Raw genomic sequence first — 20,756 nt, forward strand, 5'->3', positions numbered from 1 at the left:
CTTTGAAACAACCTTGAATTTGCATACATTAGTCACAACATTTTAGCTGTTGCGATGCTATTATAAAATAAATATGCACCTTGGTCAGAACTCACTTCTGCTGATCTTAACTATAATTGCGTCTATCTGAGAAACTCAGTACTTCAATTTTTTAATAACTAAGTAAAATCTGCGTAGGCTGGGCTTCTCTGAGAAAAACTTAACAGAAGGTTTCTATCCAATGCCCACTAACCTGGGCACAGCCCAAAGGAGGCTTCAAGAGCCAAGAAGAAAAACACTCATCTAGTAACTCATGTTTCTTTCCCGAATTTAATGATGTTTCTAGAACAAGACAGCGATCTGCTCAGTAGAGATGTTGAGAAGTTCCTCTAAAAAATCTCCATAAAAAGGATCTAGTTCTTGCCCACAGCAGGAATAAGAAAAGGAATGACTACAGTAGCAACAGGACGAGCATTTCCCACAGGAAAATTGGCATATTGTGCAAACTGTGCCATGGGTAACGATTTTTCCACCACCACTACTATCATGGTCTGCAGTCTTGACCACAAAAGGAGGAAAATGCTACATGTGCTAAGGATGGATCTGCATGGAGACCAAACATGACACCCAGGCACAATTTGAACAGTGAAAGCAGGGCCCATGGCTGGAGCAGGACGTGGGTAGAGGACTCTGGGATAACACATGGCTGCAGGTCCTCCTCCGTATCTTGGCAGATGCAAACTCCACTAGGAAAGACACCACTGATGTCATTACAGAAGCAGAGGTTCTCTGCTATTACTGAATTCCCACAAACACACTTCATGTCAGTGTAGAAAAGCAAAAAGCACAGTCTGGCACATCACCCTTGGAAAGGCTGTTGACCTCAGTGCTGATGCTTTGGGTTCATAATTTCAGTATTGGACACAGACATTTCTCAGGTGTATTTACAGTCTTTGAACAACTGCAGGCCCCAAATAAAAGAACAAAGCTTTTTACAGAGTCAATGGAAATATATGCTTGCTGGTGCCAGGACTAACTTTAACCCACTGTAGGTAATCTTTGCCTTGCTTTAAGTCTCCTCTCATATAAGCTTCCTCATTGATTTTCAATAGAACATCTGAGATCAGATTCACAGGAAGAGGATGTTATACCAAAACAATAAGTCCCCATACTCTAACCACCTTACAAAATGACTAATGGACAAGAATTTATTTTTACTCATTTCTCATAATACAGTTAAGATGTTACCATCATTACATATTTTCCTAGTTCACACATGCAGTATTTTTTCAGGGAAGGCATGTATGCCAATAAAGTGAAATGTGCATTGAAAACAGTTTTTCAAAGTATGACATGCCACATTTCTTAGACAGCAAAATGAAGTTAAAAATAATTGTACAAAAATAAAAACCACCTGAAATTTTAGCTTTTCAGAAACACTAGAATTCTGTATAAAGCCCACTCCCACTTCATATACAAGTTATTTTGCTTTGTTATTCTAAAGTGGAAATGAAAAGAGGACTATTTTTTATCTTGTATTAAGTGTTGTTGAGTCACACTTGGAATACCAATAATACACATAATCTTTGCTTAACACGTATCACTCATGAGAAATCTAAATTTAACATAGAATAAATTACAGATACAGGTCCCAGCATGGCTCATCACGTCATTTTTGGTTACCAGTTGTGTTTGAATACAGAGCTCGAGCTCTAATGTGAAAGAAATCACTGACTGGTAGACAGACAGCTCCTTTCTAATTGATTGCTAGTTCTATCAAGTGTGCAGGATATAGCATCCACTTCTGAAAAGCTAACTACTGACAGGTAAATGCAGATAAATGACAGATAGAATTAAAATTCTTCACTTCAGGTCAAAACAAATCCTCCCTTCAAGCATAGGCGCATTCATATTGACATAATGTAATTTTTGAAAGAATCTTTTATTTGACAGACTTAGTTGGCTGGAAGCTACCAAGAGCCCATCGAATCTCTTAACCTCCTGGTGAAGGTTTTGTCACACTCTACACACAATCCAGAGCACATCATAAAGTCTTAAGTACATGATAAGATATTCCTCAGCAAGGCAAACAGTGTTTGGCAGAGTCTTCAGACTGACTTTTAGTTTCTTCTTTACATGAACTTCTATATTGCATCTATATTATCTGTTCAGAATGGTCATCTATTTACAGATCTCTAGCTGAAATCAGTCACGTTAGTTTTGTTCTGTTTTGAAATGAATGCATAAAGTGTTAGTGAAGTCTTCAGTCACCACTTAAAATTAATCATAATGCAGGATTAAAAGAAATAAGCTCTCTTATTGACCAGAAGAACTTACACTGAATTACATATGCTCCCAACTGTGCTGCAGTGTTGATCGGACAAGGCAAACGGCCCTGTAAAACATCTTGCTTGACCTGCAAGAAAAACTGATACCTAAAACACAGAGAGAAAACAAAGTTGTTATTTCAATACTGAGTCATCAAGTAATGTTTCATCACTTCCAGTCTGCTGAAGGCATACCACATACCATAAATATGTGACAGTCAAAAACTGTATTCCTCTCTGAATGACTTCTCCCCTCTTGACCTTGAAGTAACAACTAAGATTAACCTGGTGAAAGAACCCAGGTAGGGGAGCAGTCTAGTTTTCCCACCTGCTTACGTTGTGCAGATTCAATTTATTTTCCTCTTTAAAGTGTAATTTCCCTCTTTTGATTTTCATAGAGCAGTCAGGAAGTGGGAAAGAGGGCTACAAATCAGAAAAAATTAAGAAAAAACTTTTCAAAGGGCTGAAGTTTATCCTGATCAGTGGATCAACATAAGGGAGAACTGGACAATTCTTTACTCAAAGGTTTCCTCTCCACACACCAGAGTATCAGCTCTTGAGCAGCAAGCAGATTTGATGGAGTCCATAACCCCATGAAAAAGATGGATGGGCATACCATCAGCAGCTAACTCTATCTGTCATAACACAGGATACTCTTCTTGGAATAGAAACAGCAGGGGAAAAACATAATTTTCAAGGTCATAACCTGCTTCTACACTTGATGAGGCATGTACTGAGGTCACTTACACTGAAATAATATGCACAAAACAGATGGAAAAGTAAAAAGAAGAAAACAAGACATCATACAAAGGTTCTGCCTGGTTTTGCATCTCCTTGTACTCATTTATAGGAAATCTTTTAAATGTTGTTTGGATTTTGTCTGGTTTTGTCACAACAGATTTACACAGTGTTTCACATCATTCCAAGCAGAATTCTTGCACCAAGTTCACAAGAAAGGTAACAATACTGAGCAGGTAACTTTTTAAAGAAAAAAATGGTCATTCATACAAGCACATAGCTTTTTCATTATTCACTAATTTAACTTTATATACATAAAGCTATTCAGCTACACTGCAAATAAGATATTGTGTGTTAGTACGAGTTACTTATGCAAGCACCTTAGAATGATCTGTAAGTTCAAAGTGCAGCTACACGGATTTCAGGGAAGTTTGCAAACTGCAGGTTACACAATAGCTGATCCACAAATCATTTAAGATCCAATCAAATTTACTAGACTTCATCAGCCGACATGAGCCACTGCATAAGGATACCAGTGTCTTTCTGGTTAATGATCCCCCAGAACTTGTGCTGTGACACATACAGTAGGAATGTCCAACCTTGAAAAAAAATGGCTAATATTCTCTGTCTTAAAGGACCAGGGCACTGCATACGAATTTTCTGGGAATGTCATTAGGCAACACAAAGCACATACACTCAGTGTTTCCTCACTCTAAGCAACACCTAAGTACTGCTTCTAGCTTATGCTTGCCAGTTCCACCTAGACAGATCTTCTCTGTATGAATGATGATAATGACAAAGATGATTCTACATCTACTGTGGAGTACACAGCATCTTCTTTCTAACGTGAAATGCATTTCTGATATGCACCTGCCTTTGTCAGCACTTCTCCACCTCTACAGCGCAGAGCTTCATACCAGATGATGCTACAAATGACCTTTCCATGTAGCAGGTACCTATATTTCTACATTCGCATAGCATAGTCTCAAAGTAAAGCAGGATAGGAAACTGCAAAAAACACCACCTCTCTACAAAAACAGCCAGAGCCAATTGTTAAGAGCTTAAGTGACTCCTAAAAAGTGAACAATTTCAACTCCCACTGAAGCCACTAAGCTCCTCACAAAACCAGGCCTTTTTTCCAAACTTGCAGCTAAAGCACTCTGATCTTGTGCACTGTCAAGTTTGTCATGCATATATAGTAGTGCCTAAGTGCTAGTTTGCTCTAGCAAACACATCCAGCAAATGTTAATATGAATCACTGCAGTGTTAGCTTTTGCCTACAAGCCAGATAGATTTTGCTGTGAAACAATTACAAATTTGACAGGTTTTCATTATTTGCAAATAGTAATCATGTAATACCACAGATCATCAGCCTCTAATAACAACGGACTCTGCTCTCCTATCCACTAAAATGACAAACACATGCTCCAAAGGAACACATCAGTTAGCACAAAACAGTTAACACATCACTGGAATTACACACTTAGATAGAGAGTTATTACTATACGAAAACAGAGCCTTTAATCCCTCATAAGCAGAAGGAGGTCTGTTCTTTTTTTTTTTTTTTTTTAAAGGTATACCTTCCTTACAAGGCTTAAAAGCCTACAGCAATAAATGTTCAGAAATGTTGAGGGCATTTGACTATTCAATGCATTTTGTTGAAGACTGTTGATACAAGCACACCACCTTCTTATGGCCTCCCTCAGTACCTTCTAAGGTGCAAATTCTGCATGACCAGACACTGTGCAGACACGAGCAGAGGCTTACTAATTCTACTAAAATGCTTCTCAACTAGATTCAATCACCTAATCAGCAGTGCAAATCACTGACTGACCTTATCACCAGGCAAAGAGAAACAGTTTCTGAAAATTTAGCCCCTGTCATTTCCCAGACACAAATCCACCCTGCCTCCCAGGTAGCAATCACAACAGGTTTGGTGGCCAAAGCTCCCTTCCCAGGGCCATCTGTCTTCTCCTGTGAGCAGGGTTGAAAGTCCTTCTGGGAAAGTACAGGAAAACTGCATCAAACTTTCATGGAACAGGGGCGTCACACTGCAGACAGCTTACGTTCTTTTACCTGCAAAGTCACAGTGTTTACTACTTTTACCAGGCCAGCCCCAATCTTGTTCTACTGGAGACTTCCGTTCCTGCTGTGCCAGTACGGAAACAAAAGAATTTTCTCACTGTGGTACAAGAAAAATATTCTGCCTGTGCTGCAACAACTGCCACCTTTGATTAAGGAAAATTAAAAACCCTGAATGCATACTACTGAATTCTCATGTGTCATATTCCTAGGACATCAAAAGAAACAATTTGGCATTTATTAAGCAAGCCAGCGCACTAATTTTGCCCGCCTACCTATCCAAATACTCGAGTTTCCTTTTGAACCTAAAATTCTGAGACCTTTCATAAATAAAACAAACAGCAAACCCTGTGCGTGAGAGTTCAGGCAAGCATGTGTGTGTATCTGCCTGTGCGCATGCGTTTGCATGTGTTAGTGTGTGCATCGTCATATTTTGTAGAGGCCAAGCTTAGCTAAAAGAATCAAAAGTATGCAACTCATATTTCCTTCGCATATTTTTAGAAATGCCAAAATAAATCCTCTCGAAAAACAGTTCCGGAATGTAAGCGATGACCAATAAAGAAGAAAATTCCCTTTGTTTATATTTGATATCCAACTCTAAACTTGATTATAGCATAATATAAATGCAGATGTGACAATGTATTCCTTGGAAAAAAACCACAAATGCACACCAAGTCCCTCTGGTTTCTGATGCACCAGAGAGCAACTTTCCATCTTGGGCTTCCAAACAGTTGTCCACACCAACCACTGTGAAGCTAGGCACAATTCTCTTCGTACATCTACATGTTTAAGCAAAAACGTTCAGATGTTCAATCAAAAAAACCCGAACCCAGCCACAACACAACAGTATGCACCTGGCTGAAATAGGTTACTACCCTGAAATCAACAAACTACACTCTTATTGAATACTGTACCTTGTTATTTCTTCTTTAAGTTTACACGGATCCTCTGCATAGAATTTAATGCCAAAATACAGGGTGTATGGTGGTCCAGCTGAGGGGAAAGAATATTTGGTGCAGAAGTTAGTTGTTATGAACTGTTAATTTTTATGAATTGTTACTAGTTGACCACAAAACAGCTACTAAGAAGCTTATTTTAATATTTTCTGAGACCTGAAAGTTTCAGAAAAAATCTTACACCCACATAGCAAATCCACGTATCTACACTCATTACACAAGGGGAAAAAAAGGATTTTTAAAATTATTTTTCTAGTCTTGTGTTTTTTTATTCATAGCTTGTCTGTCTACTTGCTCATTTTGAAGATTTAACTTAAAATTTCATTGCTAACTTACTATATTTGCAAGATTTTTTTTTTTACTGCCTGATTTTCACCTTTAGATGCTTTTTCCACTGAAACTTTTCAAAGATATAATTGTGCATGAAAACGTGATTCCCTGTCATAACTAATACTATTGAATACTAATCCCTTCCACACTTTCAAATATCTTATGAAGCAACTTTAATTATGTGCAACTTTAATTAATAAATATTTGGAAAAGCTTTTCTGACTCACCTTTTAAAAATGTTATTCTCCTGAAAGAGTCAGTATCGAAAATCTTACAGCTACATTTATTCCATGCATGCTCCACTTCTACATCTTTTTATAGAAGGTCACCAAATTCTTAAGTAAAATAATCTTATTAAGTTCTTTGATTATAATAAAAATAACAGACCTTGCATCTGTGATATCTAAAGAGTGACAGTAACAGCAGACACTGTTATCGGTAAGGGGCACTACTTTAACTTTCAGAAGCATAAAGGACTCTTAGTTGGTTATGGTCTGGTAGAAGTATCACAGCTACTGTAAAATTAAATATACAAGTTAAGAATAGCACTATTCGTTATTCTAAAATAAATTTAAACTCAGAGAAATCTTTGGACAATAACCACGCAAATTATTGGAAAATCATGTGTTCAGTCTATGTGTGAGATTTTGATACAGCTATGAACTGCAGTAATAAATCTGTTGAAGAAATATCAATCCATTGTGACTAGAAAATAAATGTGCAGGATGTATATGTGGAACACTGCCTCTGTTACTTCATCTTTAGATACATTATTTAAAGTTCAAACTAAATACATACTGTTTATCAATTCCTTATGTTCAGCAAGGGTCTTTGCAGGATCCAGCCAGTACTGTGAGACAGATAATTATGGAAATTAGTCACTTAACGTGGAAAATTAATACAAAACAATTGCAATTCTATATTTATTCATATATTGATATTTATTAGCAGACTGACACACTCCAGTCTGCTAATGACAAACTTGTCCCAGCTTCCGAACACAGAAATACTGTCTGCACAAGTCTAATGTTGCGTATCTTCTCTGAGGGTAGGGGTCTTCCTAAAAGGAAATCTGTTTGCTACGAGCCGCCACATCTCAGGCTCTTGACAAGGTGGCTCTGCAGAAGCAGTATACTAAGTACCCGCTGGTGACTACCTGGTCCGCTGTGGCTAGTATATGGATGTGCAGCCTTGCTATTTTCTTCCTGGGAGATTAACATAAGCAGGATAACTCTAAATAACAACAATAACAAGGTATGTAAGACAGGATCGACAAGGAAAGCATGAAGGGGCTTCATTTGTTTTCTGCAAAACAAAAGACTGTAGGGGGCAATAGGCATAACAGCTCTCCTTCAACACCTGAGAAATTACTGTAAGAACACAGTGATTAAATTTTCTTCGTGTCCACAAAGTATGAAGAAATTGGTTTAACTAGAAGCAAATAAATATTAGTTTTGATTTTCAGAAAGTTTCTAGTAGCAGGGGGAGAAGATAATTGGAAATTGGCATCAAGGTAGGGAGGGCACAGACTCTTCCGCCAGACAGTTTACAGGACTAGTTGGACAAATGCGTCAGAGATGACGAGGTACACTTAGGACACCACAGTGGAATGAACTGTTACATGTTTTTCCATACCACTGATCAACAGACAATCTGCAGTATAATTTATCACTGATTACTCTGCCCTGCCTTTATCAAACTTCTAATAAAAGTTATCCTGGTGTTACTGCTGACCACGGACCAGCTTTGTACTTCGCAGTATGGCTACACAGGTCATCAGCATCCTGCTCTTGTAACCCATCCAGCTACTTATTTCTTCCTTAGCCTGACATTTCCATGATTCAGTTTTGGAAGCAAGTGCAGAGGCAGCAGCCAAGACCATTCTTGTCTTCCTTTTCTTCAGTCCTCTTCCCCCATACACAAACTTTTTGGACCAGCTGAGATTGGCACACCTTCTTAAAACACGGGAAACAAAAAGGCTGCAGAACACAGCTGCTAGAAACAGCAAAATAAGGCAGATTGAATCTACTCCCTTACTACCCACACCCGTTTTTAACTGAGGAACTACACAGACCAATGAACAAAAAAACTCCTTACTTGCACCCGTGAACTATCCCTATAGAGAATAAGAATAAAATGATTAATCAAAAAATCTCCCTGTTCTGTCCAGAGAGCTTCTCTGGACTTATTAGAAGGGGTAGAATAAAGAAGCATTTGAGCAGAAAATCTCAAGCAACTAATTCCATAAGTGGTTGTAAACAACTATCACTATTTTGACGAAAGAGGAAAGCAAACTACTTCCATTAGCTGCTGATCCACCTGCAATAGAAACAGCTGTATGTCTTAGTCCTGGCCATTCCTATTTCAAATCCTAGAATGTTTTTTAAGAAAATTTCCTAATTTTTTAAGGAAAAAAATTATTCAGGACATACTTGCATCGAATACATTCAATAGTTAAACCCTCTTAACCTCAGCAGAAGATGGGAAAGAAAGAAAAACTCATCACATTTGTTCAAACATCCTATTAGAACTCCAGGTCAGCAATAATCTGAGCTAGCACAACAGGCTGATAAAGAGATCTTACAGCGAACAGGCAGAAGAAAGGCAACATGACTCTGCAGTGCACATTCTGGCTACGCAAAGTGGTCAGAATGTGGTCTGCCCTCTTCTCAAAACTGGCATCTCAATATGAGCAACACAGTGTCAAGCTAACTTGCTTATCATCACAGCTTTGTTTTACACTGCAAGAGATCAAAACTATCCTGTTTCAAACCAGATCAAAACCTATCACAGAATAGCTCCCTTCACCAAGCTCTCCTGAACTGAAATAGGCTTCAAGATACATTGGCTTATTGTCCTCTCTTCAGTTTAGCTTCACATGCATAGGCAGATTGATTATCTGTAACAATAACAACAAAAAAGGATACTGATGGATCATCATTCAAGTTTGCAAGTCAAGCACAGAATAGTTACAGATTTCCCCACCCCTCTTATCTATGTGATCCACTGGCTGCCGTGAGACAAACCAGGATTCAGCCAAGTAATTAAGGACCGTATGGACACACGTATGGACAACACAATGAAAGCAGAGTCGCACGAACTCTTAATTGTCACCAGGTTGTACTTGACTGGCAAGTCAAATCATATTCTCTGTATGGTCTTCTGAAGGCAGTTTCCAAGCTTGGAGGAGGGGGGCAAAATTCAGAGGGAAGAAAACTGCATGTTCAGATTCAGAGGGAATCTGAAGAGAGGAGAGGGAACAAATATGGACATCCATATCCTCCCCCAAAATTGAGCTGGCAGGAAGAACTGCACCCTCAGCCAACATCCCTGTAAGACAGATTGCTGCTACCTGTGTTAGTGAAAATCACATCAGCGGGCATGCAGAAATACGCTCTTCTGAGGGTACCATGGGCCTCAAGATCTGTGTGCTGCATAGCTGAAGTTAAACGCTTCAGCTAAGACCAGTTTACTGCAGGGACAGGAAGTGGGAAAAGGCAACAATCATCTGCCTTCTCATTTCTTCAGCAAGAATTTAGCATTGTGGCAGTGCCACAAACCCATGCTTAAAATCACTGTGTAGCCATTTATTATTGCAAAGGCTGCCAAAATTTTCCTGAAGAATGCAAGGGTTGGGGGGAGAAGAGGGAGATTTATTACATTTTATTTGTAAGCCAAAGATGAATGGAATTTCATGGATAATGAAAAGGTGTTTTTAAAGACAAAGTAAGGCAATAAAGATGAGAACATATACAAAACCAAGTACCCCAGCACCAGAGCCCTCTAAGCATACACGCGTATGCACGCATAATAATGTGTATTAGATACCTGTTAAATGTTTGCACATACATATAAATAGTGGTGGGTATAGTTACAGTTTTGAGCTCACATGTTAAAGCACCAATAGAAATACAACAAATAAGCAGAGCGTCTTATTAATCCACTACACTTGCACAGTAGGTGCTGACAATAAACCCTGCATCCACGAATATCAAAGTAGCTCCACCACACAGCCTCAATCTTTTTATCTCTTTGACAGCCAGGGTGCCACTTCTCAGTGATTTCCCATCTCTATCTCTCCTGCACGGACAGCAAGGGTTATCTGACTTACAAACAGCTCACCACTACTGCAAAGAGGTGGAGGGCCCAGCATATATCCATCCAACTGCAAGGGATAAATTTTGTGAATCTGAAAGGGAATTTAACATCCACAGAAGAAACAAAAAAAAAAAAAAAAAGATTTCTAAATAGTTCTTATCAATGCAACTATTGAATTACTAAAGTGATGGCTACTAGTTTACTAATTGTTCTTTGCAAAGACCATACAGTATTAGTTTAATATTTTTAATGTACTAAGACTGGTTATAAATGCACAATGTTATGGAAGAAAATAATTCCCTTTTAAAGTAGAAATTATTAAAAAAAAAAGATGTTTTAAAGGACAGCACATCTAAGAACAGACAGCCTCTACTGTCCTTCGTATTTTACAAATCTGGCTCCCATACAAGCCAGATGCGTAAGCAGTATGCACTCAAGCACCATGCAGTATTTCATATTTAGCCCTTTTAAATGACTGCAAACATTTTTCCACAAATCTGGAATCTTCAACCCTTGTACCTACATAGGGTTAAACCTGGGTCAAATTCCATGAACCTGTTTGAAACAAAATATTAACTAGGTTGAAATGTTTGCTGTGGTATCAATCAATGAAGTGCCTGGTGGAGAAAAATCGATCAACTTCAAACTAAATCCTGAGCTGTCTTAATTAGATTCTTACGAAGCTGCACCCATCATGCCACAGATGCAAGTTTGTGTTCACACTTACAACAGGAAAAAACACAACTTTCAAGAGAAAACTCAGTGTTTTTCAATTATAATCTGAAACTGCCAAGATTTTTCCACAATCTAAGACAACATTAACAATTAGAATTATTTTGTCAGCTTTTTTCTGCAAATGTTCAGTGCAAAGAATATAAATCTGCTAAGCTCAAGACATCCTTAATACATAAGAAATGTATCAGGCAATTCCTACATACAAGCACATATTTAATACTTCTGTCTTTTCTTTATTAGAATCTGAAGTTATATTGATTATATTTAGTATTAGAGCACCAGTGTGAGTATACTGTTGATCCTGCTACACTCTAAAGGCTTACTCCTACCGCCTTTAACTCATCTGACCTTCAGCTTTGTCTAGCTTGTTTTCATCTGTCACCATCTTCTAAAATTTCAAGCTGCTAATCAATATTATCAGTCTCTGTTTTCCTTCCATCGGCTATGCCATCTATTTTAATGACCACAACAAGTCTTTCTCTTTCTAGACAATTTAGTACACCACGCTTGTGGGCAAATGTCAAATCCATGCAAAGCCAAAAATCCATACAAAACAAAATACAAGCTAAGTACAGTTCAACCATTTTTCTAAGATCCTGAGATCAAAATATACACTACATTGTAGGACAGTAATTCCCTACAGAACACACATTTTTGACTGCAAACGAACCTTTTGGTAAAATCATGCCTTTTTTTCTACAGTTGCTACATACAGCCTGCTCAATCTATTACCCTATCCAGTCTGGTACAATAAACTGGCAATCTGAGCACGCTGCAGTTACTTTATTAATCATGTTGGATGGATCAAGAAACAACTTTCCGATACAGGAGTTCACAAAGCAGGGATATGCAATTCATGGCACAGGCTTCTGTGCTCAGCTTTGCTACCGCTGACCTGATCTATCACTGCACCACAGCAACTCTCAGTAGAAAGCTCAGCTTTGCAAGAAACTGAGACCCGTGTCTCCCCTCTGTCTTCATGTGCCCTCTGGGCTACGCAGCTGTGAAATATATTGCCATGGACTACCTCCTGTCTGCTGTGCTTTCAGGTCTGTTACGCTCAAAACAGAGCTTCCTCATAGCAGGGGAGAAAAAAAACATCTATGCTATGGAGCGGATGCACGGTACAAGGACAGAGCGCTGCCCATCTCACGTCAGCTCCAGCTCCTGGACCAGCACACACGTGTTCGCACAGCGCTGCACCTGAACCCTCTGGGGCTGGGGAAATGAGCTCAGCTGTAATGTGGAATTAGCATGGTGACACAGCTTTCTGTATTCGTTTTTCTCCCCTTAGAGCCCCATGAGAGTATCAGTACGCTGTACACTGTGAATATAATACCTAAGATTAGCATTATATCAGACAAGAAAAGAAGGGTATTTACATCACAGACTGCTGCACAATGTCGACATGCTTCCTGCAGCTTAGGTTACGCAGGTTTAGCAGGACAATTCTGTTAGGGATGGAGAAGGGACAACCTGACCAACATGAGACTGTAAAGCGCAGCCGGGTGTCTGGAAGCTGAAAAAAAAGTTTTTATTATCAACAGGCCTTTAAAACACTTTTGGTTGTCTAGTTTTCTGCAATAAGGGCGTTTTAAAATCTCTTTCACAAAAGAAGGTCTAATAGCATGACTCTTTTCACCACACTTTTGTGATTTGACAAGGGAATGCCTTTGGGCTTCAAAAGCACCCTTTCCCTCATCAAATTCTGCTCAGCTTTTCCTGAGATATTATGTGTTAAAATTGCCATTTCCATTCAGTGTTTTGTGTGCCTCCAGAAAATACTGGCGTCCTGCCAGAACAGTAATTAGCACGACTATCCTAAGGCACACGGGAGACGCCACACAGGCAGCAGCAAAAGGACTGCCTGGGGAGCACCTGGGAGCTGCAGCACGCTGGGAACCAGAAGTGAGAGGGGCAAGGGACCTGCATGGCTGCCCCCTCCCCTAAAGGAGAGGTACATCGCTGCACCGCTGTTCTCCCCAAATTCTAAAGCAATGAGAGACTAAAAGGGAGGACAGAGTTTCCCAGTCACCTTCAGCTTCTGCAACGCAGATTCTGATCATCACACCTCACCTGGAAATACCAGATGGGCCACAATGCATTTCTGGCAGATGAGACAGAAGACAAAAATGTCCCGTCACTCAGGACCCAGCTGACCATCCATAATAAGAAGCACAAAGACTGCATCTGGTGTCAGCTTAGCCTAACTCGAACGTCAGCAGTCTCTGCAGCAATGAAACAGGCTCAGGTGAAGCACTGATGATGAAGCACACTGAGATTCAGCAGCACTCAGAGAAAACTGGTCTTCCATTTAAAGCATTTGCAACAAAAAAGGTACTTGGGTACTACATTACTGACCACCACATAGTTTGTCAACCAACGCGCTTGGAGGTTAGGAAACACTACTGACAACCTACAGCATCAGTTCAACCCATATGCTCATTCTGATGTAGTTTTATATTATAAAATTTTTAATTAATCATTAAATGCTATATCTTAATTAATTATTACAAGATACTTTTTGTTTTTCCTCAGGAGTCCTGTCTACTTCAGAGCACAAGATAGATATAGTTTACACTGTGCTGGCAACTTGTAATCTTCCAGAGCCTGATTTTGCACATTAAATACTGTCCTTTTACTGTGGAGAGTTTGGGGGAACCTGGAATGTCAATAAAGTGAAATCTGTGTAATACGACCAAATTACTACCCTAGGGACTGTGTCATCCAATTTATGCTATAGCCTGCTGTTCGTGGTCTTCCCAGTGCCATCCAGTTCCGTCAATCTGTTTGCTGCATCCACCTATTCTCTCTCACAAGCTAATTAGTTTGTTTGCTGTTCAGGAGACCATTTTTATGTTAGGCATTCATATACCACATTGCACAGTGAAACCTTGTTCATTGATTAGAGCACTACTGGTACTACTAAAATAATTATGATACCACCCACATCAGAGGTAGCACACCAACACAGTACTTAAAAGACCACCTGGAAGTGCTGAGGTGTGCAAAAGTAATGGGGAAAATAACTAAACAAGTTCTTTCAAACCCTTAATAAAAAATGTTTCTTTTGTGAGTGGGTTGCATTCTTTAAATGCATAGTTTTGTCCACCCTGCTTTATTCACCCTTCAGCTAAATATATAGTGTGACAAAAAAACGGACAGAGCAAATAAGAAAATACTCCCCACCACAAGCAATGTATTAATAGGTAGCTAAACCTCCAAACACGCCTCTGTCTGAGACTAACTCAGGACCATGGTTTTACAACTAATTAGCAAGGTAACCTTTTTCCCCTTCCCTTAGGAAATCTGCTGTGGCCAATCCAAAATTCAAATCTAGGCATCCTGCCAGTCATTACAGGACTAACTCCCACAACAGCCCAGAGAGATTTAGCCATATTCAGTGCGCAACTCAATCTATGTTTATAGCTAAAGCACAAGGTGTGATTTGTTGCACGGAAGCTTTCCCTTCATACTGGCCATTCTTAAGAGCTTACAAGATCTCACTAAAAATAGCAAGCTAGCAACAACTGTCATAAACCACGTAAAACTAAACACAGTAACACAGGTTTACTCATTTACGAACTTTCCAGATAAAACAGCATCAACTTTTAATTACCCACACACAGACAAACAACAGGAACAGGCATTGTCACATTATTTTGCGACAACACAGCCCAGAAGCAAAGCCTGCAGGACAAACTTGGCCAGTCGCTGTGGCAGCACCTGCACAGCAGGGCAGGGGCACTCCATGACATGGCCCACCATCATCGTCTCTGGTTCTACCTCCCGGCTGCTTCCCAGCCGCGCGCCGGGACAGCTGGTGTGTGCACCGTCTTCCCACACACCCAGGATTTCCCCACAAAGAGAACCCACAGGCGAGGGGCGACACTGAGAACTCGCGTGCCCACCAGTGCAGAAGCCAGGCAAAACACGGGCCAGTAGACCCCCATAGACCTCCACGCTGAGAGAGGCTGGAGCTCCATGTCCGTGCTAGTGCAAACTGTGTCCCCACAACACGACTGCTGCTGGTGCAAGAGCAGGCAAACGGGGGGAGTGGGATGAACGCCTTTCTAATCCCCGGGAAAAATCAAGAAGCACGGTGGCTTCCTGACCTTGGGCTGGCCAGAGAACAAAGACAAAGGCTAACATTAAATTTACACCACTAGAGCATCATGTGAGAGAAAAAGGCTGCATTTGTATTTGGAGAGGCTGAGTCAATGCGTTTATGGCCTACAGCTCATGCACACTACCATAAGACAAAATGCACTGGTATCACACAATAAAATCATCTTGTCTGTTAGTAGAATGCATCCTAAAACGTGCCTTTATGTGTTAAGCCTTCACAGAAGAGAGGTAATCTTCTCTTATTTTCATAATGCCATATACACCATTAAATACACAGTGTGCATGCCCCTAGAAACACTGCCAGTAATAGCCATTTCTATGTCATTTGCCTCTACAGGAAAAAGGGAAACACTTTTGAGAGCAAAAAATACCTACCTGCTCTTCATTCACACCCCCATTTCCTCAGGAAATCAAAAAAAGTGTTTTTAACGGCCTACCTTTAGTTCACAGCTGAATCTGACTTTCATCTCCATGGAATGAAACTTGGTTTGAAGCTTATCAAGGAACTGAATTAGTAAATGTCTGGACTATGGCACAGAAATGAACATGTACTGAGCAGGGCAGTCTGCAGGTCTCAGCAGCAATCAATAACCTTCTGCTAACACTATTCTGACTTTAGGCTCTACATGTTCAACTTCTGCTAAACAGAAAAAATTGGCAAATATTTAGCCAATTCAGTAACTTATTATTATTTTTAAATGAAACGTGACACCTCTTGAGGTCAGGTTCTAGCACAGTACTCTCAGCACAGAACAGTGATTTTAAAAGCATAACTCCTCGACTTGATTTAACCACAGGCCAGGCATTACTCCCTTTATAAAATTAAGGTAATACAAAGACCACTCTATGAATACAGCGCTGGTCCCACCTGCTAAGCATCCCCTGCTCCTCGCCTCTAACGGCAGTAGCCCTGCGCAGGCCGTTTTGGGAGGGGACTCCGGACAGCGCTGCCCCAGGCCACTGCCTGCTTCGGCTGAAGCATCTCAGCCTGGTTTAGATTTTCTTGCCTGTTTAGGACTGTAATCTCCTGGTGGAAAAGGCTCTCAGATGTCTGGTGTGAGTCCCTGTCAAGCAGGCTCAAGAGAGCATGGGCTCAAGGACACAGAGATGCTTCAAGCGGAATGAAAATGTCATTGCCAACACCCTGACTCCTGGGGGCTCTGCCAGCGAACCAGCAGCCACCACACCAACCATACGGCACACTGAAACAGGCGTTCAGCAAGTGGTCCAGGTGAAGCAGCCTGTGGCACGTTCACGGGCATCGCTTCCCAGGCACTGCAGGGCCACGCAAAACCGACCAGCACAGTACACCAAGCACTGGCTTCAGGGGACAGTCTTAAAAGGGAAAAAATATTAATCCTACTTTCATACAATAATTTTGCACTCTTTATATGTTCTTCATTTAGTTTTCAACACCATTTAGCATTTGATTCTGTTACTAAGATATTCATGGCTATTCCTAGACTTCAATGCAAACAAAGCTGAGCCAGGAAACAGTGAAAGTTCGTGAGAGTATGACAATCTAATGCTCTACGGGCAAATGGCACAAACAGTAAATTTTACATATGGCATATCCAATCTGCTGTGTCTTTTACTCACCGTTTGATGACTTCGGTCACAGTAGCGCAGTCCAAAGTAATCTATCTCCACTAGGTTTAAGTGACGAAATACGTAGCCCAGGACAACCGACCCTTTCGTTGACTTCTGTGGGAAAGAATTTACAGAGCCTTTTCATAAAGACGCTCTGCCTTTGTCAGCTATGTGCGCTGGCATTCATGCATTCAGTTAGCTTTGTCTAAAAAAAAAAAAAAAAGCAGGCAGTTCCCGCTGCCTTTAACAAAAATTTCAGCTGTACAGAAGAAAATATTTTGTTCTCATACATGTTTAATCAATCTTTCTGTAAATACTATTAGGTAGCTGGCAGGTCAATAGTTACAAAATACAAAACAAACAAAAAACCAACGCTCAAGTGTACCTGTGTAAGAATGATCCTGGTGAACCTAGCATTTTTCCAGAAATTTTCTGTTCCCTGATCAAAATTCTAATCCCTATGACGTATTTTAATTCTAAAATCATGCTCTTCCTTTCAGTATGCGCCTGTCACTCACACTCTGACAACAAAGATCAGGAGGCGAAACTTTGCCTTTAAGATCTAAATTATACATCATTAGCTGCTCTGTTACTACTCTTTGTGAAGGAGGTTAGGTTTCATTTGTTTTCTTTTAAAATATTTTTGATAGTAGGATTGGGAGCAATCCAACACCCTGAACTGAAATAATCCCGTTGTTCTCTTGAACAGTATTTCATCAAGGGTCTACACCAGTATTTGCAAACAATGTTGGGGATGATATTGCAAACAACATTGTACTGTTGAGAATGCATTATAAAAAGCTCACTTCCACCTGAATGCCTCTTATTTGTCGGTTCGCCTGGCAGCCAACAGCACACACACTAGGAAGACTGAGAATAATTACACACAATGATCCCCCCTCAGAATCTATTATAGTCTTTGACTATTACAGTCCTAAATTCCACAAGAATATATGGACATAACTCATAATTAGGTTTTTGTTAACTGCTTGATATTGTATAAACTGCTAAATTGCAGTAAAATCACTGGAGAGAAAAGAAACAGGAAGAAGAAGCTGTGGGATATCGTTTGTGCTATTTCACTTTTTAGCCTACGAATAAATAAATTAAAAATTAAAATGGCAGTTACTATTGATTAAAAAATCGTTTAATTTAGCTTTGCTTGTGAAGTACCCACCACGTAACAACAGTGAAGATGCATCCATGTTTTTCAGCAGGTGCATTTGGTCAGGATTCGTATCTAGTCACACAGGCTGGGCCAATACAACAATTTCAGATGGCCACTCACACTCTAAGCAAGCCATGGCAAGCTAAACTTCCCTGGCAGGCTGGGAATTTGTATCCATGCTATTCATCAGATTTACTATATATTTGCTTAAACCAGGAGACGCTCTTGAAAGGTTCTCAGTGTGCAACAGTCTAAGGCCATCATACACATTGTTTACACTAAGCAACTGTAATTACTTATTACCCCAGCACGTACAGTGAGACTTCATGATCAGCCACAAAACAGAAAACAATTTGGGGGAATACACGATTAAGGTAAGCAGAAATTCACTAAATCTCATTTTAGCTTTGGATAAAGCAGAGCAATACAGTGATTTTATCATCAGATTCAACAACCAGAAAGTGAACTTGGGTTGTAAGAACAATGCGAGACAAGAACGAGCCCCTCTTAGCTGTCGAGTGACCTTCAGGAGCACTACTGCAGAATGAGAGAAGAAAAATAAAACACACCTTTTTTTTTTTTTTTAATGCAGGTTAATTAGACAGCAAGGATTCAAGACTGAAGCAGTAACTTTCCTGACTCATTTTACCTTTATATCAGTTGTTTTTCAAAGAAGCAGAGATGTCCCACTAAAAAGCACGTAGTTATCGTCATCATTCATACGTCATGTAAGGCAAATTACCTTCAGCACTGAAAGGTGAGGTAACCTTCATCATTTAAACAGTACAACAATGTTGTGGGAACCTAGGATGGGACAGGTAACCCTAGAAATAGCCCCCTCCCAGACCCTGACCTGCACGGATGAATAACAGTGACACTTCCAACTGGGTACTAAATGGTAAAAGAATATTATAGACAGAAGGAACTCCACCATCAGCTGCTCAGAGCCAGAGGGTTTTCACACAGTTAACCAAAGGGCGGTTACTAAACCCTTCCAGAAGGCATAAAAAGGGCTGCCTGCACCATGGATTGGCTTATGGGGACACGGAGTGGTGCCCACCAAAGGCACACTGAGCTTCTGTGACTGTGAAGCTCAAACCCGTTTGCTTTCAACGAGCTTGCCACTCGTTGTCTGACCAGTAAAGTTATTCACAGTGTCGGTTAGTTTTATTAGCCAAACTAAGAAAAAGTAATCCAGTGGCAAAAGACGAAGCTGTCAATTTTCCATTCAGGCATCTTACGATAGTAACATACACTCCTGGGTGTAAGCAAAGATACTAACATAACAAAGAGGCTTAAGTCTTCTAGGAGTTTAACTTGCGTAACTCTGCGCCAGTTTAGGATTCAGCTAGCCTTCTCAGCTGGAAGCAGTCTCCTTCAGTCAGCTGAGGACCGCCACATGCTCTACGTAAAGAGTCTTCGGGACAGTTTTCCTCCCATGGAGGCTAAAGCTAGTGTGTTATCTCCAAGAAACATGCACGTTTCACACCTGGTTTGGCTGAAATTTGAGACTCCTTCCCTTTCAGAGATAAATGGTAACAATGCGTAAAAAGCTTTTTAACTGCTTTTTACTTTTATTGCTAGGCTGAGAGAAAACATAAATGCCTGTTTATTTATTCTCTTGACACAGCTCTGTTAACGCTTCCATCGTTGCAGGTCCTGCAGAAACGGGTGGTCCAGCTGCGGGGAAATGCTGAGAAAAACCATCCAGCTTGCAACGGCTTGGGGTTCTCCAGCTCTACAGCAGCAAGGTGCTCAATATCCTCAGCCAAAGGTCATCCTCAGCCAAAACAGACTGTGTGCAGCAGGCTCCGTAGCCCTCCTCGCCAATCCCTTTCACGTCCTTCAACAATGCCTGCACAGACACAGGGCAGTGCTTTGCAAGGGAACTGCCAGGCTGAGAGTCAGCAGGTATCCCCACACACCTCTAACCTCACCTTCCTTAACCTCGTATTTTCCCATCATTGAGAAGCAACTCTTCAGGTAAAACACTGGCCCTTGCTGAAACCACTGCAACTTCATTTTCAATTAAAGTTCTCATTTTAAGCCACATGATTTCAAGGTTTCACGCAAGTAAATGGTGCCTTCAAGTGCAGTTAAGAAAGCCATTTTACAGATGAATCCCTAACTGGCTACTTCTCAGTCCTGAAATACATTTTTTACTGCATTTGAAGAAAGTTTTGCAAACTAAGAAAAAACATCTTATTTCCCCTGATAAAATTACAGCAAAATTCAGCAAAACGGCAAACTAAAATTATCAAAGGTGTTAACAAGATTTCACTCACACTGTATGGCACTTCAAAAATTACATGGTCTGCCTTGCATTAAGCTCAGACTTGCTAGAGGCTTGCATTCTTAGGGGTAAACCCAAGTACATTTGAAAATATCATCAGCAATGCTTTCAAGAGAGAACAAAGAATTGTTCAAATGAGTCATAACATCTTGCTTTACATGTTAGCACCATAGCTTCACAAACCAGAAAGTCAGGTTTCCACTGGCTAAAGAAAAGGACAGCCAGAAAATTCAGGAGAGATCTAACTATATTTTTTTAATCAAAAAGATACCATTCTTTTAAAAATGGTACACACAGTACTATATTTTAATGTATTCACACTACTGTATATT

General features: G+C 40.2%; 1 protein-coding gene across 4 annotated transcripts in view; it reads right to left on the minus strand.

Moving 5' to 3' along the window:
* The window catches only part of EPB41L4A (erythrocyte membrane protein band 4.1 like 4A), a 143,971-nt gene that overhangs the window by 72,287 nt on the left and 50,928 nt on the right, over positions 1 to 20,756 (minus strand). For 3 of the 4 annotated variants that reach the window (XM_075411056.1, XM_075411057.1, XM_075411055.1), the window contains exons 2-5: positions 16,973 to 17,077; positions 7,211 to 7,262; positions 6,041 to 6,119; positions 2,317 to 2,414 (exon numbers count right to left, since the gene is read on the minus strand). In XM_075411056.1, coding sequence (XP_075267171.1) covers positions 2,317 to 2,414; positions 6,041 to 6,119; positions 7,211 to 7,262; positions 16,973 to 17,077 — 334 coding nt within the window. Of the gene's footprint in view, positions 1 to 2,316; positions 2,415 to 6,040; positions 6,120 to 7,210; positions 7,263 to 15,810; positions 15,893 to 16,972; positions 17,078 to 20,756 lie in introns of those variants that run through there. The other variant, XM_075411058.1, reaches the window with a different exon arrangement.

Source organism: Opisthocomus hoazin, chromosome Z (assembly GCF_030867145.1).
Source record: "Opisthocomus hoazin isolate bOpiHoa1 chromosome Z, bOpiHoa1.hap1, whole genome shotgun sequence".
Classification (NCBI taxonomy): Eukaryota; Metazoa; Chordata; class Aves; order Opisthocomiformes; family Opisthocomidae; genus Opisthocomus; species Opisthocomus hoazin.